The sequence below is a fragment of the Columba livia genome, chromosome 7, assembly GCF_036013475.1.
Source record: "Columba livia isolate bColLiv1 breed racing homer chromosome 7, bColLiv1.pat.W.v2, whole genome shotgun sequence".
NCBI lineage: Eukaryota > Metazoa > Chordata > Aves > Columbiformes > Columbidae > Columba > Columba livia.
This window is the reverse complement of record NC_088608.1, coordinates 34,267,558-34,294,910: the sequence shown is the minus strand read 5'-3', so window position 1 is coordinate 34,294,910 and position 27,353 is coordinate 34,267,558. Positions and strand designations below refer to the sequence as shown.

At 39.3% G+C, this 27,353-nt stretch overlaps 1 protein-coding gene across 19 annotated transcripts in view; it reads left to right on the top strand.

The window, feature by feature from the left end:
* The window catches only part of AGAP1 (ArfGAP with GTPase domain, ankyrin repeat and PH domain 1), a 370,539-nt gene that overhangs the window by 128,092 nt on the left and 215,094 nt on the right, over window positions 1-27,353 (top strand). For 18 of the 19 annotated variants that reach the window (XM_065069196.1, XM_065069193.1, XM_065069192.1 and 15 more), the window contains 3 exons: window positions 11,876-11,961; window positions 15,690-15,831; window positions 19,451-19,585. The exons of the other annotated variant lie outside the window; for it this stretch is intronic. In XM_065069196.1, coding sequence (XP_064925268.1) covers window positions 11,876-11,961; window positions 15,690-15,831; window positions 19,451-19,585 — 363 coding nt within the window. The remainder of the gene's footprint in view (window positions 1-11,875; window positions 11,962-15,689; window positions 15,832-19,450; window positions 19,586-27,353) is intronic. 19 annotated transcript variants of the gene reach the window in all.

Below are 27,353 nucleotides of genomic sequence, written 5' to 3'. Positions count from 1 at the left end.
GAAAGACTACTGTACAATTTCAGCTGCTGTTGTTCAGCAACCGCTCACGAGATTTTTGCCTGACCAGACAGTCTTACAAAAATATGTATACAGAAAGTGCAGGTGTAATCTATTAACCTAGATAACCTTCTAGTTGGTGCCGTTCATGGAAAAGGTCTAATGCTCCAGTTGCTGAGATGAAGCCAAGAATGGAGATTGTTCTTCTGAAAACAAACAAACAAACAAACATGATTGTTCTTTGCTTGCATTATGTTAAATTAAGTGATCAGGCAAGCAGGATGGGAAAGGAATACCATGTTTTGACATTCTTTACACCTGGGTGTGCTATAGGATTTACTAGTGAGATGGGGACCACAGTTTGGTGTTTCAGGCTGAATAGAACATGGGGGCTACAGCAGGATTGGAAAACCTCTTCTGTAACAGCAATTCTCGTCCCCTTCTTCCCATGTGCAGGGTAAAAATATAGTTCTTCCTTCTGTGAGCAATTAGGTTCATAAGGTTGCAAATCTCTTCACAGAAGCCATTAGCTATTTTCATCTGATTTTTTTTTTTTCCAAATATGTAGGAATCTGGAGGCCATGTTAACTAAACAACCAAATGTTCTCATTCATGAGTAAAAGGAGGATGTGTCCCAGACTAATCTGTGTGTTCCGTTCTCAGTGAGCAAGCTGGCTGAAATGCAAATGAAGAGCAGATAAATTTGTCCTCTGAATATGTACTTACAAGCTCTTCTTCAAAGATAGACTTCCATGCTTTTTCACTCGTGGTGTCCTGGAATTCCATAAAGTTATCACCATACATGTAAAAATCTATACATAGCTTATACAGGGAGATTTTAGAATAATTCCAAGTTCAGGTTCAAAAAAGCAGCATTAACCTTAAAGGAGCTGGGTATTGCATTCATTACAGCATTTGAAACACAAAACATAGGGAAGCTGAGATTTTTCATGTTAAATTGAAATCCTTGGTGCAATGTTCCACAAGCTTTACACAGCACTTTGTGGGGCAGCTGAAGCTATCAGAGCACTCTTTTTGTCCGTAAAAATACAGACAAATGCCGTGTTGTGTGCAGGAGACAATGATGACTTCAGACATGTGTTTCAAAATTATCTCCTTTCAGTTCTTTGTCTTCTGTTTCGTTATAATACTGTCAGCTGATTATTTCTATTTGGCATTTCATGCTGACATCCAGATAGAAGATAACACTTGTCTTTTTTGATCATTTTAAAGTATTGCTGCGGTTGGCTCTCTTGGGCTTTTTGGAGCCTTTCAGGCTTAGCGTAAAAGAGCGTGTTTATGTATTCTGCAATCTCCCCTCTGCAGCCCTTCCCTCTCCTGGTCCCCCTGAGACTGGCTCTGTAGGTTAGAGAATTCTTTGAAAACCTCTCTGTTCCAGCCGTCAAGTTGGCTACTGTTTAAAGTGCTGCACAAATAAGGAACAGTGTTAATTAAGATAAGTTAAGTATTTGCTCTTTTCCCCGGGGGAAGGTGCTGAAGAAGCAGTTTCCTAGGAGGGGCTTCCATTTTTGCTCCTGCGCCTTGAGAGTCCACTGGTCTTTGAGGTGATGTCTTTGAATTGCACCTTGGACATTCAAAGGTTTTGATGAGTGATGTGTGTAGGATTTGTGCCCTTCTCATAACAGGTTCCTCTGAAGGTTGTGTCCCAGGTAAAAACTGCAATTCAGATTTGTAACTGCTATTTCATCTGTAGGCTCTTAGCTGTAATAAAAGTGACTCTTATGTCTGCAGTGTTCTTTGATGCTCTTGAGTCAGAAGCCAGTCTGGAGGGGCTCCTGCTACAACAAGGACCTGCCTTCTGCCTTATTTTTCAAATATTACCTATAAGTCATAGCCCAGTGTTTAGCTCTGGATCTTGAAGAAAATTTCAACGTTTCAGCTTGTATTTGATTTTTTTTTTTTTTTTTTCCTTCCCACCCTTCCATTTAATCTTATTTTGTCTTGGGAGTTGTAGCAGAAAGCAGCACATAATAGTTAGCTGATTATATTCACAATATGTTTAATTCTCAAAAGACTTTTGAATTTGCTGCTAGAGCAGGCTGTCGTTAGGCTTTCTACCCATTTTAGTAATGCCAGGGGCTCTGGGCCTTGCAGAATGGCAAATTAGACCCTGGCTACATGACAATCTGGATTCCGTGGTGCAGGAAAGGCAGCTTATTCTGCAGGAGGTGCAGAATCTCCAGTATGCTCCATCTCATTTCCCCCCATGTACAAAAGGAATAAAGATGGATGGAGGGAGAGTGGCTCAGCTTCTCTCCCAACTCCCATTGTCTGGCTTTTCTTCTGGGTGAGACTTTTAAACAGAGAACCCGTTTTCCTCAGTGCTGCTCGTTTTGAACCTTTTCATGTATACTTCTAGGACTGCCACTTGCCATTAGGTACATCAATCTGAAAAAAACTTGTCACTTATTTTAGTGCTGTCATTCTCGTTCCTTATTCCCTCACCTCCTTGTTTCTGAGTGATATTAATATAAAAGATATTTAGTGAAATACAGAATACAGATGAAAAATGAATTTTTGTACCTGTAAGATATAGTATGCTCTTATGTAATGGCCATTTTGTTACCAAAAAAACCCAACCAAACAAAGAAACCCAAAACAAGCAAAAAAACAAACCAAAACAAAAACCTCTTGGGTTTCCTTAGCAGACTTCATTTTTTTTGTGTGTTCAGACAGATTATAGTATAATCACAGCTAGTTAAGTCTGGCTTTAACTTCAGGGTTACTATTTGCAATGTAATACTGTGAAAGCTCAGATATTATAGAAGCCAGCTATAAACTAAGTATAAAAAGCAAAGGGATATTTTAAAAATAGAGAGAAAAAAGAAGCCTGAAGTCTATGCTTATAGGCATTTTTAGCTTATCTTGGTTATGCAGTTCAGGGTTTGTTAGTATGTATGTTAAGATCTTTGAAATTATGTTGGAAACTTCTGGAGTTGAATTTAGATGGAGAAACTTTGAGCAGGTGTTGGCAGGAGATTATTTATATGGTAGATTGAAAGGTAGAAGCTGTGTGAGTATCTGGCTGAGCGGGCTAGCATCTGGAAAGGGAAGTATGTGATAAAACACTTTTTTAAGGAACTGCAGCAAAAAAAGAGCTATGGTATAATGTTTTAAGTTGTGGGGCTAACTTTGTAAGGAACTTTGTTTGGAAAGTGGTATTTTGGGGTGTAAGCTTTTTAAACTTGAAAAGACTGGTGATGGAAACAGGTAGGAGTCTACAAAGCATCACATCCTGCCCAGGGAAGCCGATTGCTGCTGGTCGGTTTTTGTCTGTCTCCAGCTGGCTTGATAAAAATAAGCGTTTAAAATTAGACTTGTAGTGTATATACAGTTAGTGGGAGTGACATGTAAGCAACTGTCTGCACCTGCTGTCAATAAAATAAAAAGTAAAAACAAACAAACAAAAACCAAACACAAACCCCAGCACACACGTAAAGAAAGGCTACGAGATATGCCTGATTTCCTGTCTTATTAGTATAAATTGAACCATTAATTTAATTGTAGACCCTTGTCAGCTGACAATATTAGGACAGACAGGTTATTCGGGGGATCCTTGGTGGGATGGTGATAGCACTAGATGTGGCTGTTTGCCTTATAAAATGATGTTTTCCTGACCATATTGCGAGGATGGGAAGCTGCGAGTACTGGTCACACCCCTGTAAATGTACAGATACCTTTTCTGTCTTCCGTTTTAATGCTTATTAAAGCATAGCTTTTAAAAATACTTGAGTTTGTTCATCTGAGGAGTTTTACTGTCTGAGATCAAATATATGACATTCATGGTTGTGCCCTGATGAGATTCAAATAAAACCACGCCCAGTTAAGAGATCAGGGTGCTGATGAAAATGCAGCGGTGCAGGAATCTTAAAATAATTTCAAATTGCAGTTGCAGGATTCAGTGTACAGAGAAGGTCCTGCAGGTGATGCAGCTGTGGCTGCAAGAGGCTCCTGGCACTCAGGACGCTGGGGTGACTGTAGGAGTTGGAGGTTCCTCGCAGGTTCCTACTTGTTATTTTTCCACCCCTTTAAACTGTCAGAAGTATTTTTTCACATGAATGAACTATGAACAAGGGCACACTCACAACATGTAACATATTCAGCTTTTACTTGCTCAGTGCCAAAACTTTTGTGTATTTATGTGCAGTAGATGTCAGATGAAAATATATCACTGCATCATGTTGAACTGGTGGATGTCTACTATCTTGTTTGTGGGGTAAATTTGGAGATATGAGTGCTCGCTTTATCACTTTGCAGACAGTGTTTCAGAATTTTGCAAATTCGCACTAGAACCTTGACGAGGATTAAAATCTCAAGCCTATTTATTGTATATAAAATCTGATATCAGTTGGTGCTGTGCCTTTCTTAGGAGGAAAGACAACCATAGATTCTTTCCAGTCAAGTGTAAAGTGGTGGGTGTAATTCTGGTGTAATTTCTAAAAATCAATGCGCTGCTTTAAATACAAATGCTTTTGCTAGGATGCTAAATAGTAGCATATTGTACTATTTCTGCTGTGTCACATCCTTCAGTATTACCTAAACACATTTTTTTAAGTTGTCCTTGAGAGGGTGCTACCTGTATGGCTTCTGCTGAAAAGGGAAATAGAGTACTACTCCCTAAACGGGTTTAACAGATGAGTAGATTCTCTAGTTTGTCAAACAGATAATCAGATACTGATTATGTTGTAAACAGGATACCCTGAGGCACAGCGATGCTTCTAGCCAGGAGAGTGAAATCATAACCATACAAGATTTGAAATGCTCTGAGGGCAAAACTGTTTTAAAAAGCACATTAGCAGTGGGTACTTGCCGGAATCTCATTCTGCTTGTCAGCTTTCCTGCTGGAATATAGATCCCTAAGTTTATACCTAGAATTTTGGTGACTCTTGAGTAGAGCTTTGTATCTTTGCTTCCATCTTTGCTTCCATCTTTGCTTCCATCTTTACTTACCTCCTGCGGCTGGTCAGTCTCTGGGATGCTGCTGTTGTTCTTTCCAATCTGTTTTTCTAATTTGTTGTGGCAACGTTGAAGTACAATCCCATTTTTCTAATATCATTGCCATCCCTCCTGCTTCGCTTCATTATCTAGAATTTAAATAACCTGTTACTTCCATCTTCTAGGTTATTAATCAAATACTTACATGAGAGTTGAAACTCCTGCAGAAACTTGCGTCGGTATCTTACTTTTTTAAAGATGAGTCATTTGATGAGTACCAAGCACGGCTTACCTCTGCATCTGCACTCACAACTGTAATTTTATTAAGACTGGGCTTCTCTAATTAGCTTACCAGCAGTATGTCACAGACAGTCAGCAGCTTTCTAGTGAGAATATAACATGCACTACTCTTCTCCAAGGCCTGTCTTCATGTCATGAAGTAAACTTAACTGCTCAGAGGCTGGCTCTTTTTTATACTAATTTATCTTGGTGGTTAATTGATCATTTTCTTCTCCTTCCACCTGAAGTATAACATGGGATGGGAATCTCAGCCTATTTACTTCTGGCTTCTCCTTTTCCCTATGCCAGGTTCTTCTAGCAGAGAGATAATCTGCTGTGGAATTTTTCCCTCCCTGCACCCAAATGTCTAATAACTGTGTTTGTGTGTAATAACGTGTGGGTGGCTCAAATAAATGCTCTTTCCAGACTGGTCTGTGAAGCACTGCATATTTTTGTTTTGTTTTCTTTAGATGCTGGCAACTGTTTAAATTAACTAGAAGCAACTGCTGGGTATTTCATACTAGTTGGCTGGTGTTGAGCCAAGAGTGGGTTGCAGCAGGATTTCCCCCCGTTCCTTATTTGTTTAATTTGCAGCCCCAGTCAGGCTGCTCAGGACTTTGCTACTCTTTGTTAAATTATTTTATACCACGTGGAAATGAGACCAAATGCCTTTGCAGAAATGTCATTCAGTGTCACTGCCTTGATATGTTCTCAAAATGAGTCCCCTCTATCCCATTTCTGTCTGGATTTTAATTAGGGCCTCTAATTCTATGCAACTTGAGAAGTAAACTTTTTTTTAAGTGTAAGCTATGTTTTCCTGAAAGCTTAAAAACTTAAAATTCAGTTGATCTCCATGGAAATCATCACCAGGTTTTGTGGACCCATCCGATGTAGCACTGCAAATATTTCAGTGAATGTATCTCAAAATTAAGTTGTTAAATGTGATTGCAGCTGCTACTAAAATTCCAATAGTAAACCTTCTTTTCATGGAATTACAACATCTTTTGGTGCTTCCTTGTCAGTTTGTATGTAATGATAAGATTATCTATCTATATTACATCGTACATGGTGCCTGTGTGTGTACCTTGATTTAATTGGGTATAGCTTGGTAGTCTGATATTCTAGCCCATTATGTGATCCATGTATTTTCCAAAATACATCTGTTGGCAGAAGCAGATGGTGGGTTTCAAAAGGCTCAGTCAAGGTTGTTTTGTTGTTTTGTTTCTTTGTTTGCGGTTTTTTTCTTGGTTTGGTGTTTTGTTTTGTTTGAACCCTGGTGCTTTGCTGGGAGGTGGTGCAGTTATCTGCGTGTGGCTGTGGTCTCGTGCCAGGGTGATGCTTCCCCAGTCTTTGCACTTCTGTGGTTTGACGCTGCACCCAGCTCAACCACATTTGGTTTCTGAAGTCTCGTCTAGCACGATATTTGCATTAAGGAAATACCCAAGAGCTTGCTTCCCATGTGGCTCAGAGGTAGTTTGCAATAGTCTCTTCTGCTAATGCCAGTGTGAGTTGACATCAAGCGCTGAGCACAACTTGATGTGGTAAAAATTCAGTTTTAACGCTTCTTGTGTGATAATATGCTTTCTTGGGAAACACCGAGAAAAAAACATTTTGAAGGGATGGTTTATTTAAATAAAAGCTTTGGGTAACGTTGAGCTGCAACACTAGCATTGGTTTACTGGACTCTTGCTGTCATTCTTCTTTGGTGCTTCTGCATAGTTGCAGATCTTGAGAGCATTTATTGTTTCTGAGCTTAATCAACAGTTTTAATATATTTTGTCCTGGATGTATGAACAGAAGGAATAGGTGGCTTTTAAATGTGTTTCCTTGAAGAGAAGCTAGATTCTTGTCTTTTCCATCCTAAGAAAAAACAAAAAAAGGAGACTGCGTTTGTGAGACAACTGGCCACTGTTGTCAAAATTCACGTGTCATTGGGAGTACAAAATAGAGGCTTTTACGGCTGCTTCACTCGTCCCTTCGGTCTCTGCTTCCCTGCCTGCCCTGCCCCCACAGTTGTGGTAGACGTGGGCTTGTCATGCGCCCAGCCCCCCCAATTTATCTTTCTCATATGGCCAAATAACTTCATCCCCGTGGCAATTTGCTTGAATAAAGAGCCTGGCGAAGGCAGTCGAGCCTGGGGACACAGTATGAAAATCAGCGGTTGCTCTGGCGAGCAATTACGCAGTGGAACAGCTCTCGGCAGCCAGGCTTTCAGAGCAGGATGAAAACCTCCATCCACGCAATTCCCCATGTAGTAAAAAGCTTTTGCAGTATTGAGCACCTTTGATTACAAATGTGTGTGGTATTTAAAGCTAGTATCAGTTTTTACCAAAGGACAGTTTCTTAGCTCTGCTGATTCGAAGGGTGAACCTTTGTAGAACGTTATGCATAGAAATGAGATTAGGAAGCTTTTGTTGATTCCCTCAGCCTGGTATTCTGACTTGTGTTGGGTTTTTAGCTGTGGTTGTAAATCACTGACACACAGAATTTATTTAGCTTTATATTGATCAAAGCTGTATTTTTGTCTGGAGCATTTTATAGTAGGAATCTGGCCTAATGCAGAGAGGAGCATGGATGGTTTTATGGGTGGCATCAGAATCACAGCTCTGTTTTCTGGTGGGCACTGTGGTTTGTACACAGCAGTAATGTTTGCCGCCTTATGCAAAATTCTGTACGTGTCTGAAAATGAGTCTGTGTGAATTGATAATGATCTTGCCCTGGAAACCTGGGAATAATGCAGCGATTTATGAATACAGAGCTTTAGAGAAAATAAATAAATCACATACTAAAATCCTCCCAAATTAAAGCTTCCACACAGTTTCAGTGATTTGTTTTTATAAAATTACTGTCATATTTCATGAAAACAGTTTCCAGCTCCATCTGTCTGGCTGTAGAGAGTTATTTAGATATTCACTGGCATGTCTTTTATATGGCTTTAGAGCTGGGGTTGGGGCTGCAAGTAAATATATAATAGTTCAGCTGTTGATTGCACATCTTGAGCTCAGCATCTTTGTGCTTTGACGTGCCTGTTAGGACGTATCAGGAGCCGTTGCTTCGTCCTTCAGAGCCATGGTCCAGGCTGCCAGTCTCTCTCTTTCAGTGACCTCCTTTGGCAGGTGCATACAGGAGTTGAGAAATTCCCTCATTAAAAAGCTGCGTGTGTCATAATACTGATGGGAGTGGAACAAAGCTCACCACCTCCCTTGGGACTCGCGCTGTGTTTTTTTGAGCTCATTCTTTAAATTAAGAAGGTCATTTCTTTGTTTTCAGTGTCTTCGGTTTAGACAGTATCTTGTGCCTCCATCATATATACAAATACATTAAAAAAATACTGTGGTATTTTGTAGCCATGGGAGAGTTCATGACTTTTTTGACCAGTTGCAGTAGTTCAATATTTGAACTGGCTGGTCTCTCTGCTTTCTCTTTCCCGATGCCCCTGTGACACTTTACAAATGCCAAAGATGTTTTGTTTTAAATTACTAGCGCAGGCCAAACCGTCTCAAAATCACTGCCCTTTCACTGCTTTTACTTGCTGGGCCTGGAGATGGGTCATGTCAGGGCTCGTCAAGGCAAAGGCAGAATCAGTCAATTGTTTCCCTTAATCTTATGACCACAGATATGTGCGGGACAACCACAGAGCCCTGGTTTCACACACTGGCAGAAGTCTGTTTATTCTTTACCGTTTATACTTTTGTTTATGTAATTTTTTCATGTCGAGGTAGGTTTTCTTAATCTCTGTCCTGTGTAGTACCTAAGGTTAAGACGTGCTCATGATAAAGGCTCTTTAATGTTGTAGAAACACTAGTTAATAGGGATGCATCCTGCTTTGATCTCAAATTTGCATAAAATAATTCTGATTTGGGGGATGAGCGCAAGTCTCCTGTTACATTTGTGTATCTTCAGATTGTTTTAAAATGCTTGTTACAGTTTGGAAATGCAGGGCATTCTTCTAAACATTTTGGTTGGTGGGGTTATTAGGTTTAAACTATTTATTGTGAAATACGTAAATCAAAACAAAAATAAATGGATGCATGAGGATGTGCAAGGAACTAGTGCATATTCCAGATAATGAGCTCACTTGGCTTTTAAGGTAAAGCCACTTGAATAGATTTAAATTGCCTGTATGCTGCTCTTCCAGCGTGACAGACCTTGGTGATGTGGTACAGCATGTCAAGATTTGAAATGAATACTGGAAATAAAAATAGAGTATCATTGTACTGAGCTGTACGCACAGTGGGTTTTTGAGAAGACGAGGAAGAGGTGTACAAGCTGGTCACTTAGTGTGGATTCGTATAGCAAGGGAGATGTTGGATAACTCTACACTGTATTTGTTAAATATACACTTCTCAAACCTACCCCTGCAAACATCATCTCTAGTGATCCTGAAGTGGCTCTCAAGAATAAATCTTGTAGTGCTCATGTTTGTGATCCATGTGTATACATTTTAATACTACATGGGCATATGATTTTTTTTAAAAAAACCCTCTATTTAAGCTTTTTATTTTACCTCGTCTGTACCTCCTTTATACCTCAGAGGACCATTTGAAGATACAGTGAGACCTGAAAGGCATCCTGTTGACAAGAGGGAATAATGAGTTGGCTCTTGAATGTGTTCGCTTCGTAGTATTTTATAATTAGCTGTGTGAACTTTCAGTGTTTAAATAAAGGAAATAGGGAATGGCAATTACACAGAACTTCACTCTTCGATCACCTATATATTGCATTTCCATTGTTACTTACAGCTTTAAAGAGCTCTCTGGAGGGCTGTATATAAGCAATTCATCTTATTTAACACTTCATTATGAAGTGTATACAATTAATTGACGACATATAGAAATAATGATATGGTTAATAGAAATTCAGTTCTTGAGAGCTGAGACTAGTTTCCTTGCAAGGTTTCACACTTGATTTTGATTATTCCAATCAAGTTCAGTAATGATGTATATTTACCTGCCACTTGGTCTTTGAAGGCAAAGTAGAAATTCAGCTTTTGAGCAAGATAATGAAAATCTATATATAGCTCTTTTACTTCTTCTGTGCAATTAAACAACCAGAAATGTGACAGTCTTAATTGTTGCATGTTTGTACTGCTAAGCTGTTCGTAGTAGGATAGGTCTATAAAGAAAATAAACAACAAAAACAACAGAAAAACAACAACAGCAAATCCACAAACAAACCCCTGTGTTCTTATGTCTTGTATTAAAAACAAAATGTGTTTAAACATGCTTAAATACTGTACATAGCTGAGTGATCTGGATTTGAAACCAGCCGTAGTGGTTGGGCTGTGGGAATGGTGGGTTTAAGCCAGGTTGTTGTTTCCCCTAGGCGAGCAATTTTTGTGCAAACGTTTTGAGGATCCGCGTTAGCCTGTGTGCGCTGACTTATGTGCCCGGAGAGCTTGTTTGGAGAACAAGTCAGAGTTGTTCACCCACCTACCATGTGTTTAAATGCATTTGGTTTGACAGTATGAGAACTTTTTAAGTAAGCATACTTGGGGAACAAGATTCAAATTGGAAATAATTCCAGTTTAAAAAAAGAGGGGTAAAGAAAGGAGTTTAGCATGTGTGTCAGTAGACATGTTTTATCTTAGCCCGGTAAGTGCAGATGTGAGGCAGTGGGACGATGCCAAGAGTGGAGGCCGTGGGCCCTTTGTGGCATCAGAGGGGAGATAGGAGTCCTCTGCTTCCAGGAGAGGAGCCTGAACAACCCAAAGGCTTAGCCAGGCCAAGCCTGCTAATCCTGGCTTGGGCTCAGTCACACCAGAAACCTGAAATGAGATTTGTTGTTATCTGAAGTCCGTCATGAGACATAGCAGGATGCCAGAAATGTGCTTAACCCCAAAGGAAAGCAATCCCAGTTCTGCCCTTGGGTCAGGCTCAAAGTCCCCATCGGACCAGTGGACAGAGAAAGGAATGGGGCAGCTGCACGGCCCCGTTTGGTTTCTTAGGTTCGGTGCCAGCTCTTTGGTCTTCACAAGCACTCAATATTCTACTTCTTCCTGAAATAATAGGATCAGGAATAGAATTTGGCTGAAGGCTGCGATGCTGCTCCTTTTATTTAGATCTCAAAAATAGGTCTTTAATTCATCCTGCTAGTAAGTTGCATAACATTCTCTGTTAAGGTACCACCATTGTAGTTTTTTTTGTCTAACGTGTCTAGTATTTTCCCCTAACTGTGGTTTGTGAATATAGAAGTATCATTTTCATAACATTACATGTCTGCTGTAAGAACTGGGCTTCTCTTGAGGAAATGCTGAGACACACAAGAAATTTATTTTAGTTCTAATAGATAACATTTGTATGCAACTGTCCTATGTTTGCGTTTCTTAGAGATACATTTCTCACCATTTTAAAAAACAAAGGTGACTGTCTTTTAGCTATATGTATCAAAACCAAGTACACCTAAATGGGAGTTGGTGTTTGTAATGATATTGTTGGCTTTTTTCCACATTAGCCTTATTTTTAATATGACTTACATAAAAATTACTTAAGAGAGTTATGTGCATATGAACTTAAGTTATATTCACGGTAGGTGATTAATTTGAGGAAGTTCTTAAGGACACCTTTTTTCCACAAGCGAAGCCTTTTTCTGTTTTGTATTTTTTACGTTTTTCAGTTCTGTAATGAGTTACTCTGTGTGACAGGTGGGAGATTCAAGAAAGAGATAGTAGTTGATGGACAAAGCTATCTGCTGCTGATCAGAGATGAAGGGGGCCCTCCGGAGGCACAGGTGAGCACTGCACCGATAGAGCTTTATCAGCCCAACACCACGGGTTCCTTTCTTTAAACAAACAAACAAAAACAAAACACAAACCAACCAACCGAAAATCACACCTTCCTTTAAGAGAACTGGCTTCGTTTTGTCCTTTCCTGGGTTCTGCTCATATTTCTTTTGGGAAAATGTTCACATCACCCTCAGGTGAAAAATATTCTGTTTAGAAAACATTTGGGATTTTGATTATAGAGTGAAACTGGGTAGTAAAGGCACACGGTTAACGCGCACTGAGTGCCTAATCAAATGCTTCCAGTGGTGGCAAAGCTGCATGTTAGAGTCATATATTTTCCTTTGAGTTACATTCTCTAAATTGTTAAAATACAAATCAGATAGATGTACAGTGACACACATACTTGTGTACTAATATTTGCATTCCCTGTTGCTTCCATGTTTTGCTCCCTGTGCTGTTTAACGCTCAGCTCGGCATCGCTGAGTTCTCAGATTTCTGACTCGGTGCCTGTGTACGGTGTGTTGCCTTCTTGACTGGGAGAAGGTGACTCACCGGGATTTGCTTTTGAGACGACACCTGTGGTTTTGTGTGTTTAACTCTGTTACTCTATTTTGAGCGGTGTGAAGCGAAGCATTTGTTTATGTGATGCTTAAATCACCGCAGGCACAGCCAGCCTGGCCGGCTGTCTTCAAGCATCCTCCTCCTTGTCTCCCCTCTGCCTCTTCTTACCTGGGCACTCAAGTGTGCTGGCTGCCACTGGCTTTGCTTTGCTTGGCTGATCAGTAGTGGATCTGCTTCCAAAAAAATAAAAAATCTAGCAGCAGGAGCTGTGCTATCGCCAAACAGCTGAACGGGAGCGGTGCCAGCAGCAGCAGCTTGTGTTTCAATGCTCCACTATTGCTCATTAGCTGCAGGAGGATTAGAGCAGGGGGGAAGGTGCCTGGATAAAGGAGAAGAGAAAGGAGGTGGAGGAAATGGGGACCAAGAGAGACATCCTGGAAGGAAGTTAAAATAAAAACAAAAAATTAGTGTCGCTGACACATCTGCAGCCGTGTGAGGCAGGAGCCTAAAAGAAGTGCTCTGTTTGAGGCTGTGAATAATTTGGCTGAAGTACACAACAGCTTCCAAGCCCTGATGCTTAGAGAACATTCCCTCACATAAAAGATAAATGCTGGAGTTGTAAAGGTACACACAGCAATGTAAATATTTTTGCACCTGAAGATTTGGTTTTTTAGAGTTCATTTGCATTAACTGCAGGCTAATAAACAGCCACAGTGACAGTTCATCATCCCCTTTTTTTGGCAGGAAAGGAGGGAAAATGAACTCACCTGAAGATTCACTTTCTGGATCTATGGTCTCTCATGTCTAACATAAGATTGTCTGAACAGGGAGGTGGTCAGATGCACTGGCTAATGCTTCTTCAGTCTTGCCACTGTCTAAGTTTGTGAATATTGACCATTTCTTTTCCTCACCAGGTTTGATTCTGCTTTTACTGTGATCTGTTACAGATGTGGTAGCCTCCTGCTGTAAAACCCAGTTAACATAACTGAGTTATAATGAGCTGTTGCATGCTTTTGGGGGGGGGCTTTGTATGTGTTTTGTTTTCTTGATTATTTATGGTTTGTTTGTTTTGATTTTTTTTTTTTTTGGGGGGGGGTGTTTTTGGTTTTGTTTGATGTTTGTTGTTGTTTGGGTTTGTTTGTTTGTTTTTAATTTAGAACTTCCATTTATTGTTTGGTTTTATTTGGACTTATCTGGAACAAACAGATCTGCTCTATCACAGTAGCAAGGCTGAAGAAGGATTTGTATATCAGCAGCTGAGCCGTCCTCCTTGTTTCAAGCTATTCTCTGCACAGTGGTGTGGATAAAACATCCTGGATTTCCAGACCTCCTGTGTGTTTTCCGAAATTTCTTTTGTTTTTAATATCACAGGTCTGGTATCCACGAAGCTTAAACTTATTTTAATATAAAAAGAGAAGTAAGAAATTACTGGAAACATTTTGTGTCTGGACGGCACCACATTGAATAACCACTCTCTGCGTTTTTTTTAATAATCTTCATTAGAAGTCTTCTGCTACATACTGATGAAACATTAAGAAAATTTAGAGACACTGTTAGCTTCCAAACTGATGCTTTAAGGACATTATAGCTGTAAGGAAGAATTCTTGACATCATGCTGCTGAGTCCAGTCAGTGAGAACCATTTTATTATAAGACTCCAAACCAAGTCCCAAGTAATGATGCTGTCTCTGGTTAGATCTTCTGGTTTGAACAGTTCAATTTAGTAGTGTGGTAGCTGGCCTTATTCTGGCAGCAACTATGCTGTGTGTAGATATTCCTATCCCTGACATCTAGATGATTGTCCTCCTCACTGCCTTGAAAACTGCAAAACATTTTTGTCTGTTTTTTACGCTGTAACCATAATATGTGTGTTTGGTTTCAAGTACAATACAATCTCAAACGTGCACGTTAACTTAAATTGCAGGCTAATATGCTGTGTGCAAAATAGGCAAGAAGTACTGCTAGCTCCTGATTCTGAAAAAGGAAATTTAATGAGCTCAGCAACTTTAGTACATAACTTCATACTGCTGGCTCTTTTTCCTTCCTTTTGCATATGCAGCTGGGGATGCCTTGCTAAAAACTGAGATCGTGTGAACCTACAAATCAGTGATTGAAGCAGTTTAAATACTGCTGGTAAGGCTGAAGTAAAGTGCTTAAAAACCTAGGCTAGTCTCATAAAACTTTCAAAAATGTGTAATAGAAATGTTTCCCAAATGAGCCCTCCTGCAGCTGTTTGTATGTTCAGTGTGTCCCCAATCTACCTGGCATATTGCAGTAGTAATAAAATAAAAGGTATGAATTCCGATGGCTGAAACTTGTTTCCATTGGTTTAAATTTGGGTAGGAATGGAGTCACTTAGGGAAAAATAAAGGCAGCGAGGTAAGCTTAACTTCAGTCTTTTTTTGATGTCCTGTATACATTTGTTGTTATATTAAATATATTTGAACAATCTTATTCCACTTGTGAGTTAAAACTTCGTCACTTGCATGGTCACGTAAGCAGTACCTTGCCTTGGCCTGTGTGTCTGCACATCTTTTAGCAGATTACTGATGCCAAGAGAGAATAGTTTGTTTGCACACTGAAAGCTGGATGAGACATTCAGTAGTGTTTGCTTAGAATGTCTGTACAGTGAAAAATTGGAAATTTGAAAATAATGTTTTTGGACATTCATCAAGATGTGAGAATTACTCACAATGCTTGTAAAACCACAACTGTAGTATTTGTCCTGGCGTTAACAGGAACAACATCAGCATGCGTGCATGGAAAGCACAGAGTGTGGAAAAAACACACTAAATGGGGTGCTCAAGTTCCTAGAAATAGGTGCTTTTCATTTATAATGCACAAATTCGGAAATCTGAAGCTGTCACGATTTGCTGTGAATCAAAACCAACGTGCACTATTAGTAGTTGGGCTTGTAATACCATATACCAGTGAAGGAGAAATGCAGTTGTGAGCGTGGGGAAAAGCCTTCATGTATCCCAGATCACCATCACTTACAATGATGAACGTTGATTCATCATTTTAGCAATGATATGCCACTTTTAAGGTCTTGTTTATTATCACTAACGAAGTTTCTCTGATGTGTATTTCTCTCCAAGTAAGGTAAGAATGTTCATCTTTTTTCCTGTTCACTGCTTTTCTCACACTATGCCCTTTCCATTTTTATCCTGCAGTTTGCCATGTGGGTGGATGCTGTTATATTTGTCTTCAGCTTGGAAGATGAAATCAGCTTCCAGACTGTTTACCACTACTACAGCCGGATGGCAAACTATCGTAACACTAGTGAAATTCCAATGGTACTGGTGGGAACCCAAGGTAAGTGCAGTTTTGATTTTTGAGCATATTTCTGTGACCCTATAGACTGTTCCAAGCTGACAAAGCCACATCCTGTCCTGTCCCCTCTCTTCCATCAGTAGTGACATTCTGATGATGAGAGCTTGTGAATAAGCTGGCAGTTAATCAGCAGGGTGGTGTTCTGCCCTCTGGGCTTCCTCAGCTGGCTTTGCTATGGGCCATGGCATTGCAGGGCCTGGTTTGAGGCAGGAGACAAATATCCATGCAGCACCCTTGGGAAAGGGAGTGTAGGACTTCAGCAATGAAAATATTTAACAAATGTTTTCAGTGCTTGCTAGTCCCTTGCTCAGCAGGGAGATGCTGACTTTGAATTTGGGTAGGTGAGTCAGTTGTGTAATGAAGTTCTGACATCAGACCCATTGCCATTAGTTTGGCAGTGGAGAAGTGACCAATACTTCAGCATTCCTGGGAGCCATGTGGATCAGAGATTAAAAACCTACAGTGCTGTGTAAGAAATGGAACTGAACTGTGCCCTTATGCAATCTCACACCATTCTTCAAACCAAATGGAAATGCAACTTTTAACCTCCTGAAACAATCCCCCCCGTTCTGTTTTTCCAAAACCCCTTCTGGAGCAGCAGCGCTAGCCATAGCTATCCCATGGGGAAATGCAGCAGGGGAAAGGTATCAACAATATTTCAGTTTATTTTTCATCTGAGCTGTCTTTTGTGCATCCCCTGCCTTGTTTTGCCAGTTGGTCACATTAATGTTTCATCAGTTTCCCAGACTGCAGTAGGTTTGCAGGGAGTAGACACACGAGTTGAGGCCGTTCTGTACCTGGCCATGTAGATGTCCCTCCTGTGATAATTCTTGCAAAAATTAGGAGTTCCTGCATAGGTGCCAGACTTGAGACTTGTTACTTTATAGAGCGGCTGTTTTGGAAGCATAGTACACATGTTTCTTTATGGTGAATCATTGTGCTCAATATATTGTCAAGTTACTGTGCCGAAGGGACAACACAAGTGTCACGAGTTGCTCTTGTAGGTTCAATTTTTGGGTATCTTTGAGTCTGGTGGCGTTGAAGCTTTTCATCACTGTTTCAGCTTATTCTTTTGTCAGCCTTGTTGTCAGGGAGCAGTTTGCCTTCCCCTGCCCACTGCCATGTGTGGGCAGGAGGAATCGCAACTGGGCTTCAGGGCGGAAACAGATGACAAAAAATGAAAAGGGAAGCAGGTCCACAAGAAGTCCAAGGACAGCAGAAACTGCAGCCAAAAAGCAGAAATGAACTGCTTTGAAGGGCCCCACTGTCAGCTTAAAACTGGAGCTGAAAAAGGAGACGGGGAAACATTTCCGTGAGGTGCTTTCGTTTCTGCACTTCTGGCACTTTGGGGTATGGTTTCCCATTTCATTCCAGTTATTAGCAGAAAGGAACTTTTCAAAGAAAAGGCAGAACTTTTTCAAAATATGGTTTCTGTTGCAGTACTGATACAAAGAGGATTTCTTTTTAAAAATGAGACTAAAGATACTGCTAGTTCTGGGAGTAAGCATCAGAAGAAAATACAGCTTTTTGACTACATTAACTGTCAAACTGTGCAGTGAAATGAAATATATTAAATATATAAATATACCTGATAAAAATATATTTGAAATAAAGCCGTTTGACATCCAGCTTGTTGGTTCTGACTGTTATTCTTGAAATGAGCTGTGAAATGAATTATCTCCCAGAATGTCAGCACTTGCCTGATGAGTCCAGACATTCTCCTCTGCGTCACTGTTCTGTGACAGGCCAGCCTGTAGCACTGAGTTTGCTTCAGAAATCACACTTTTTGCAGCCATGGTGTTGCTTATCAATCAATTCCTTTCTGGTTAAATGTTTTCAGCGCCCTCTGCTGATTAAAAACAGAATCTGCTGTTAGTGTTCCAAATAACTGCTCTGGTTTTATTAATTAGATCTCACGAGAAAGTAGCGATAATATGAGTTGAGGTACGGTCATGTCATGCCCAGAACTGAGCCTCAAATACAGGATTGCAATAGGCACTGATTTGGTGCTAATGTTAAAGGGATGATTTTTTTTTTTCCAAAGAATGAAGGTAGTTTTGCTGCCATGGAAAATACCAGGTTTTTAGGAGAACATTCTGAGCAGCTCTAACTGCTGAAACTGGTGCCTGGTGTTGGTAAGGTGGTAGCTGCAGAGTTTTGTGGAACAGGTTGTACTGCTGTCTCACCTTACAAGGAGATATATAGATATATATACATATATCTATGGAAAAAAAAAATTAAAATAAAAAAACAAATCACTTTTCAGGATTTGTTTATATCATTATCACTTTATAAATAGTCAAGCAGTATAACCTCTGTATAGTTTTCTCTATGATGCAGCAGCAATGAAAGAACTCTTCCTTCATCTGTTAGTGGGGTTGTTCTTTTTTTTTTTTCTAGTATAAAGTTTTTCTCAGGTCCTATAGATAAACTCTGGAAATTTGTGGTATAAAGCACATGTGAAAAGTAGCTCTTGCAGAGGGGTGCAAAGTATTATTATTTGTTTAGAAAAAGATTGGTTTTATTGGCTGTGCAGGATGTTCACACAGTGTCTCATGGGTGCCTTTGCATCGAGGTTCGAGGCTCAAAGGCATTTACAATAAGTTTCCCGGATCCAGCCTTGGTTGTGACCTGGCAGCCAGGTCACAGTGTATGCTGTGACTATACCAAAAAATCTGCGTTTCACGTTAAACTAGCAAGTGTCCGCCCTGACTGCTTTGTCTCCTACTTGTGCACTGCTGGCTGTGCTGGGACAAAATGCAGAGAGAACCAGCCTAAAAAATCAGAAGGACCAAAAAAAGCATCCAGGGAGAGTTAGGTGAGGAAGAGCTGGACTCTAGATTTTTAGCAACATGACAATTGCAGTTCTGTATGACTTTGTTATTTCTTATTTGCCCATCGTGATTTTTTTCCTCCCAGGTGTCTTAGTGTTGGCTAGGTCGTTTTGGATTTTTGTTTGTTTGGTTTGGTTTATTGTTTGTTTGGGTTTTGCTTGGTTTTGGTTTTGTTTTGGTTTGGTTTGGTTCATTGACTTTTGTTTGGCTTTGTTGGTTTCTTTTGTTTGTTGTTATATTCTTGTAAGAGAAGCATCTCTCGCACAACTCCAGTGGTTTCCCTGCTTTCCCCAAGCGTTACAGTTATACCTGGTACCATTTCTCCCCCCATGTTCTTGTCCTTACAAACATGTCACATCTTGTGCTTCACGCTCTACATGTGAAGGTTACTTGTAATCCACTGCTGATATTTATAGGAGGCCTAAAGAAATAATTTGACATTTCTTTTTACCAGCCATTTGTTTTTCTGTGTGTAATTTTGCATCAGAACTCATGTTCTTTCAGGTGATTTTGTGTTTTTTACGGTTAGTGTCCTCAATGTATTCTAAGGTAACCAAAAACGTTTTTGTTTTTTTCTGACTTTTAGAATCCGTGTGTGGATAATTTTGATAACAAAGCATAAAATCGGAGTGATGTGCACCCCTGTCATTTCCTAAAAGTTCTTAAAGTCTCATGATTTGTACTTCATTTCACTGCTAGGGCACAATTACGAGATGTTTTCAAATTATATTTAAATATGTATTTCCCCCCCCCTGCTGTTGTTGTAGATGCTATAAGTTCCAGTAATCCACGTGTCATAGACGATGCCAGAGCGAGGAAGTTATCGAATGATCTCAAGAGATGCACTTACTACGAAACCTGTGCTACTTACGGACTCAATGTGGAGAGGGTCTTCCAAGATGGTAACGATTGCTTTTTGCATACAGCATCTTGCACAACACTCTAGCTGGTTTTTTAAATAACCACCAATGTCTGAGAGTACTTGCCTGTTTAGCAAGCATTCATTAATGTTTCATTAAAGAAAATGCTGGTTTTAAGGGATTTATTCTATTATATTAAGTGAAGTCAAGGGCTCCTTATGCTGATCACAGCACATGTACACTGTTGTATTTCATATCAGCACCTGTAGTCTTAAGCATCTTAAGCTGGTTTTAGTCTTTTATCTATTTTTCAGTTTTCTTCAGTGCTTGCTTTATTATTTTGACAAAGTTTTCTTTGTTTTTAGTGCTCATGGATAAGTTGAGAGGCTGTTTGCAGAAAGCAGTTGAAAATTGTCTTCCACACTTGAGAAATTCAGATTAAATTGAGAAAGTTGTTAGGAACAGAGAACAAGAAGTAACACATGGCATTTGTGGAGTGTTAGAAGTTGACAGTTGTGTGTCGGGGTTTAGAAGTAAAGTGTACTTAACGGTGATTTAAAGCATTATTAGCAGCTATGTTCTAATTTGCCTTGTAGAAGGTATTGGGGATCATTGTATACCGTCTCAAAAAAAACCCTGAATAACTGAAGTTCTTTCTGACCATCTGTAACTATTGTGGAACAGTTACCCCTTGGAGAAGCGATGTTGAACTTGGTCGTTGCTGTATGAGATGGGCTTTGTGCACCCTCTAGTGGAAATTCATCCAGGTGTCTTGGGGCTTTGCTGTATTCTCATCATGGTTGTCTAGTGGCTGTTCTTCTGCCTCTAAAAACCTTCCTAATTATATTGAAATATTTATCGATTTGTTCTGGGGTTTATTTTGTTGCCAGCTCTTCATTGCAGGGACCTTTACTGTCTGTGGTTACGTGAGACGTTGTCAAACCAACATGTATCAGAAATGTGGGCAAAGAAAGTGAAAATTTTAATAAGCACAAAACATACTAATTTTTGAATCGAAAAAAAGAAAGCAAAACATTCACATTTTTAAACAGGAAACACTGACATGCACTGTGCCAGGTTTAATTACAAGTAAGAGTGTTTTTACCTATCTTGTTGGTAGGATTTTAGATAATAACATTGAAAACTGTATCTTTGTGCCTTGCGCAGTTTTCTCTTGATCTAGTTGCAGAAATTGCTGTTTCCACTGTCTAAATTTTCTATATTGAATATGAGTTTCAAAGAACCAGTAGGGTTTGTTAATGCTTTTATGTTTGAGCCCTAGCTATAGTTAGATTTTTAAATATATATTCCAAGTCATGGTGTTTGTGGATCTTGGCAAAAAGCTAGTGTGACAAACTTGTCAACTTCCAGGAAGGTTGTTTGTCTCTCTGCTATATTTCAGTGTTAAGTAAAAAGTCTTGACAAAGATCATGTGTTTCAGAAATACCAAGGTTTTGGTTTACCTATATGGCAGTCAACCAAGTGTTTAGTAGCTGCCAACTAATCCGATTAGCAATGTTTCTGTATAAATGTGTTACAGTCGCCAGACACGTCTGGGAGCGAATCCAGTTCCTGATAATTTTTGCTGTTTATTTCAGCAGGAGACAAAGCAACTTCTTAACCCCATTAAATGAGGAGGTGTGAATGAGCAGTGCAAGTTGTTCTGAGTGAGTGCTCGATCACAGGATGCCTGGTTGGTGCAAATCCAGCACGTTCCAGTTGAATGAACGCTTAACAATGTGTTTTAGCGGCTTCTTCAGAGGGTTCATACAGTCCATATACAGAGCACCATTGAATGGCAAGGAGAAGAAGTAGAGAAGTTTGGAGAAAACACCTAAATTATCTTTCCTTTAGAAAAAGGATGTGAAATATTGTCTGATTTGTGGGCAGGTAGAAGGAAAGGTGGGGAGGGCTGTCACTTGGGGCTGAGCCTACGTTACCACTGCTTTAATGACAGTTAATGCTGTGAAAACCTTGGACTGATGAGAATAACTTGTTTTTTTTGGTTTTTTTTTTTTTTTTTACTTTCTGGCAAAGAACAGGTTATGTGAAATTGTATTCAACAGAAAATAAAAGCTAATAGCATCAAATCTATGCACATTTTACACACACACTCCAATTTTGTTCCAACTTCATTGCATGGCATGAAATACAAACTGTACCTAACCACACCTGATGGAATCCAGTAAAATTTGCTGCAGTGGCTTGTGACTTGACATCGCTGGCTCATCATGGTGTTTAAATTGGCTCTTCTTATACTAAAAGAGTTGGGCCCTTTCTTCATCAAGGGAGCCAGGTATCTGCCTGGTTGTCTGGGTTTGGCTCTGTACCCATGGGGTTTTATGTTTTGTGTTTGCTGTGTTTTGGTGATGTTTTTTTGTCTGTGTGTGGGGTTTTTTTTCTTTTCTTTTTCAGATTCAAGGGAATTCTTGAATACAACCCTTGAGGGACTCCCTCTTCGCCCCTCTCAAGGGACTTCTGAGCTCTTTTTGCTCAAAAGCAAGCACTGCACAGCATTGGTTTGTAACTTCGCTTTGTGTTCAGGTCCTCTCCAGAATAAATGGAGCTGATTATCCAACATCAGAAAGCCTAGTCCAACTTAAAAAAACCACATCTTGATGTAAATATTGTCAGTAAACAAGGAAAAGAAGAGCTAAGGGGAGGAGGAACAGGATAGAAGTAGTTCTTCACCCAGTATGCTCTTAAGCATTTCTTATTATTTTGAGGTAACCCTGAGTCAGTGCCAGCAGCTGGCCTAAATTCAGTGTGTTTTTCAGTGCATTTGAAAGAGGTATAGACTCTAATTTTTGCATTACAAAAATGTTCGTTAATAGAAAAAGGCATAAGATGGGTTTTTTTCAGTTGTTTATAGCTAAAGAAAAATATTTTTTGACAAGGTAGTAGCTGTATTCAAGGTATGGAGCTACTACACTCATTAAAACAGGTTTCTGTATATTGAAATTGTTTCTAGACTTTGTTCCCAGCTGGATGGATATCTGGTCTCGGATTTTAGCTATAGGATTTAGTCACTAGGTATTATATTCTGGTGTAGGTTTTGCTCGGTGTTCAGATGTTCCAAGCATCAGCTTTGGTTCTGTGAGGGTATTTCAGTAGTTCAGTATGTTGGTCAGGATGTCCCACAGTTTTTGCTGGTTTGTGATTTTGATGAGCTCTTCATTTTTTCTGTTTTTTTTTTAGAATAATTTTGAAGGGCTATGGCTCCTTTTTCAGAAAATGTGGATATTGTGGATGCAATAGGGGAAGATGGGGTTTGTCTTAGTCGTGTTAGCTTTAGGGCTCTCATTTTGCATACGAGTCCTATTTTAATCAAGTCAAACACTATGCAGTGGTTTGCATCAGCTGTCATTTACATGTGAAGTTTGTAGTTCAAATACACTTTATTCTCCCTCTTCTGTTTTTCAGGAGGTTTGAATTGCCAGTGAGTTGGTAAATCTGAAACTGTCTATAAACTTCCAGTGTCCAAATCCATCTGTTCCCAGTCCTGGTTACAGCAGACTTTTTTTTAACATACCCATTAGTAGCTTTGTTACAAAAGGTGCTGTTTCACAAGTTTTTTCTAAAATCTAGTTTATTGTTTCTGTTTTCTGCCGTTTGGGTGAAGAAATTGAAAATGAGATTGAAGAGTGTTTTATTCATTGCACACACATTAGAAATTCAATTCAGAATTTTTCCCCGCAAACATCCACTGAACTCTGTTAGTGGTCATCGATTATGACTTTTGTCTACTATAACTCATTTCCTATTTTCCTCACAGTTGAGTGGTAGAATAATTTAACTTGAATTATTATTATTATTATAACACTGCTTTATTCATTAGTTAAATCCAAATACATTTCAATGCTTCATTAGAGTTGATAAGCTCACTATTGATGGTAACAGAGCATAGAATCATAGTATCATTTAGGTTGGAAAAGACCTCTGAGATCATGGAGTCTGTAGGTTCATCTTTTGTAATGAAAACACTGCTTTATGATAATATTTCACTTTTGTCTGCAGAAACTTTTAATGAAGGCTGATGTGTAGTTAACGTACAACTATGTATTTTTAGGTAACTGGTCTTTAATGCTTTCAGAAGCTGAAGACTGTAACTTGTAAACAGTAGTTGTCAGGATGGTTATTCATAGTCCTTTGGAATGCGCATGTGATGAATCACTCGTTTTCTGATACTCTGATAATAATGTACAAATTGAAGTGTTTCAATAGTGGGATAAAGCTTGTAACTTCCTAAGAGTGGTAAGTGTTCAAGCATCCTGTGATGTGACAATCAGCTGTTGTTAATGTGAAGCAGGATTTGGAACATTTTAGAGGGCTGGTTTCAGCCTTCAGCGTTGTCCCACCTGAGTCTTGTCTCTGATGCTGTTTGAAGCTGGAGCTGCACAAGCAGGCCCCGAATTTCAGTATGAAACAAAACCCAAAAATTCCAGTTAACTTAACAATGTGCACAACGATGGAGGATAGTAAATTCTTTTTTAGCGTTTGATATTTGGAATTTGGAATTATCAGTCGGGAATTAAGTTTTAAAAATAAGATCAAATGCTAATAAGATCCATTTTAATTCAGATTTCCCAATTAAGAATTAGGGGCTCTTTTTTTTCCTGCTTATCAGAATGGATTTTATCAATGACATTGGAAATGATTATTTTAATATTTCTTGTCAGCACAGTATTGTAATGACTGTGTACTGCCCCAGGATGCCTTTTTAATGATTTTAGCCTTCTTGAATTAGCTTGATGTACCATTAATGCATAAGAATTGCTTTTATTTTTGTTCATGATGTATTCATAATTGCACATCTTTCCCTGCTTCATGTTCAGATTTTCTTTGACCCATTTAACTCTGTGCTCTGCAATTCTCTGACGTTGCAAAGGAAAAGCAAATGTTCAAATAGTTAAAGGATAAACTTTTAGTGTAGCTTGCATGACTGGGTGTGAAACAAAAGGGTTTGAGTCTAATTTTAATTCAGAGCAGTTTGCTTTGGTTGTACACCTGCTCATGGTCCAAAGCAGAAGATATTTACATCGTTCAGCGTAAACTGTCCATGTGGAATTCCTGTGTTTTGCTGAGGTTACTACTATAGGTCTGCATGTGTAAGGGAAAATGATGAAAACCTACTCATCGGGCATGTTGGTATTCTGTCTTTAAAATTACTTAATTTTAGACAGATTAAGCCAATCTTAAGGGTTTGCAGCCTGACCCGCTTGTGTAGGTTGCAACAATACGTAGAACTGTATTTCTTTTGTGTGTGTATATATATGTATACACATATATGTGTGTGTGTGAGTATTTGTTACTGGTGAAGCTTGTTGGGAAGGGATTTCTGTGACGTCAAGGTCTAGAGTCTCCCTGTTAAGGCGCTGCCAGACAAATCACATCCTGGGAAGATGCACTCAGTGGAAGATTTTTAATGCAACTTATTTGTCTTGAATGCCACAGGTGACATTGCTGCTGCCATGTCTTTCTTAGGCAAAATGTACTGATTAGGACTGGGGTTTATTTAGGTGGGGTTGTGGGTTTTTTTTGGTTGATTAGTTTTGTTTTGTGTGTGGTAGTGTGTTGGGTTTTTTTTGCTGTTGTTGTTTTTGTTTGTTTTTCTAAAGTACTTTGGCTTCTAAACAAGGGAGAAGATAAAACCTCAAATAAGCACGTTCTGTTGTGTGTATGGTAGGTTGTACGTATCTGTTACCCAAATCATCAAACGCAGATTTGGGAGGTTTTACCTTTTATGGATGGCTGTAACACATGAATTTTGAAATAAAAATGCCCAAAATAGCAATAAACCTATGAATATTGAGGCAGGAGTTACAGGTAGATAATGACAGACCACCATTGCTGCCTCACAATTTGGACCTTTAGCTCTGGTGCTATGCTGTTGCCATTGGTTTTGGATGCTTTATTTGAAAATTAAACTGATCTTTTATTATGGACTAGACTGTGTCTACTGTGTGTAAACATTTACCAGAAATATTTTATTTCTGAATAATAGTTCTAATATTATGTTGAACAACTGTGTCTGAAAGGGTACCTTGAAGTATAAATTCTACATTAAGGGACGGAAGATGACAAATGAATCCTTGTACAACTGGATTGCGGGGAAAAAGCTGTCACTTGCTATCAGTGTTATCAAGTCAGCTTTTATAGATGTATTTTCATTAGGAAATGTTAATCAGTCTAATGGGAAGTAAATAAAGTCTCAGTCCTATTCTGCTGACAGCTATTTTAGGAAGAGGCGATATTCACTCTTGCACTAGATATGACCTGAAGGCTTCTCCAGTTTGGGAGTGGGAGACTGAGGCAGTGGGAGCCGAGCGCAGAGCACTGGAAATCCTGGAAATCCCTCTGTTTCCATACGGTGCAGCCGAGACCTTTGGGGCAGCATCTCAAGTGACATGTGGCTTGCATTACTCGTTAGTTCGGCCAGTCAAAGGTGGTTGGATCAGCCTTGGAAAACTTTTGACACCCTCCCCTGTGCTGCAGCAATACTGGGAAACATCTTTTTGGTTGTATTACGTCCAGATATTCGTATTTTACGTATTTTCTTAGGAAGGAGAAGTAAAAGGGATGTAATCTTTGCAAGCAACAAACCCACAGTTGCAGTTCATTTTAAGCACCCATTGGTGTGTAAATGAAGATAAAATTAAGGCCTTGATGTGGTTCTGTGAGGGTACTTTGGTATGTCAGCCCAAGAGCCTGATATCATGTTTGCAGCTGTTTTTCTCATTCTTGAACTTAACAGGTGGGATCAGGATGCACAGTGCAGGGTACAGTGTTTCAGAAGCGCTCTGATTTGTGCTGTGTATTGCTAATATAAGGTCCAGGGCGATTTAGTTTCTGGGTACAATAAGGTATCATTCACTATACTATGTGCAGAACTTTTCATTTGACTTACAAATGCTATAGGGTTAGTTTTATGGCACTTTGTTAAAGTGTTAATTTGAAGTATATGCAGTAAGACACCTTACTTGAAATGTGGAAGATGGTGGTGATGCAGAGCTACTCATGGTATGGAGCAGGTGACAGCTGTTGTATTTTCTGAAAACCCCAATAAATGAACGACTTAATTAATCACATGCAGATTCTTCACTGTATGGCAACAAGAATGGTGATAGATTTCATCAAAATATGAAAGAATAAGACTTCCAGTACTGAAGATTCAGGATTGGTCCAGTAGGTTTATATCATTTAATGCAAACTTGAAGAAAAATTCAAGGGCAGGCACCATAGTGGTTGTTTGGTAGTCAATTTCTTTTTATTGACGATAGACCTGAAGGTGAGAGGCATAAGCAGCGCATTTTATGGGATCGTGTAAGTTATGTTTGAGAGAGAAAAAATTACAAGCATGTTCATAGAGTGTCTTGCAAGCAATTAGGAATTGTGTTCAATTAGCACCAAACACTGGAGTGAAAACAAATTCTGGCAAAGGGAGAAAGTTTGAAAATTCCTTATGTTTTAAAACCTCTATCTTTTCTACAGCTGATATTGTAAACTTGGAGATTTTGTTTCTGGATGTGTTCTGCCTCATCTGCTTATGCATTCAGTGCTGTGAATAAAGTGTGAATTTTGTATTAATTTGTCCTCTATCAAATATTAAAAATTACTGTTGAATATATATGTGTCAGTAATGTCTGTATTGCAGTCGTAGATTAAATTTTCATTCTATGTGCTAATGTGAACACGGGTACTAATCTGAAGGACTGTGATTGTTCTTTCTCCAGAAATGGAGCTTGTGTTCAGTTTTTGTAAGCATATCTGAAAAATGACAGTTTCTGCTCTCAATTTTTTCTTAAGCATC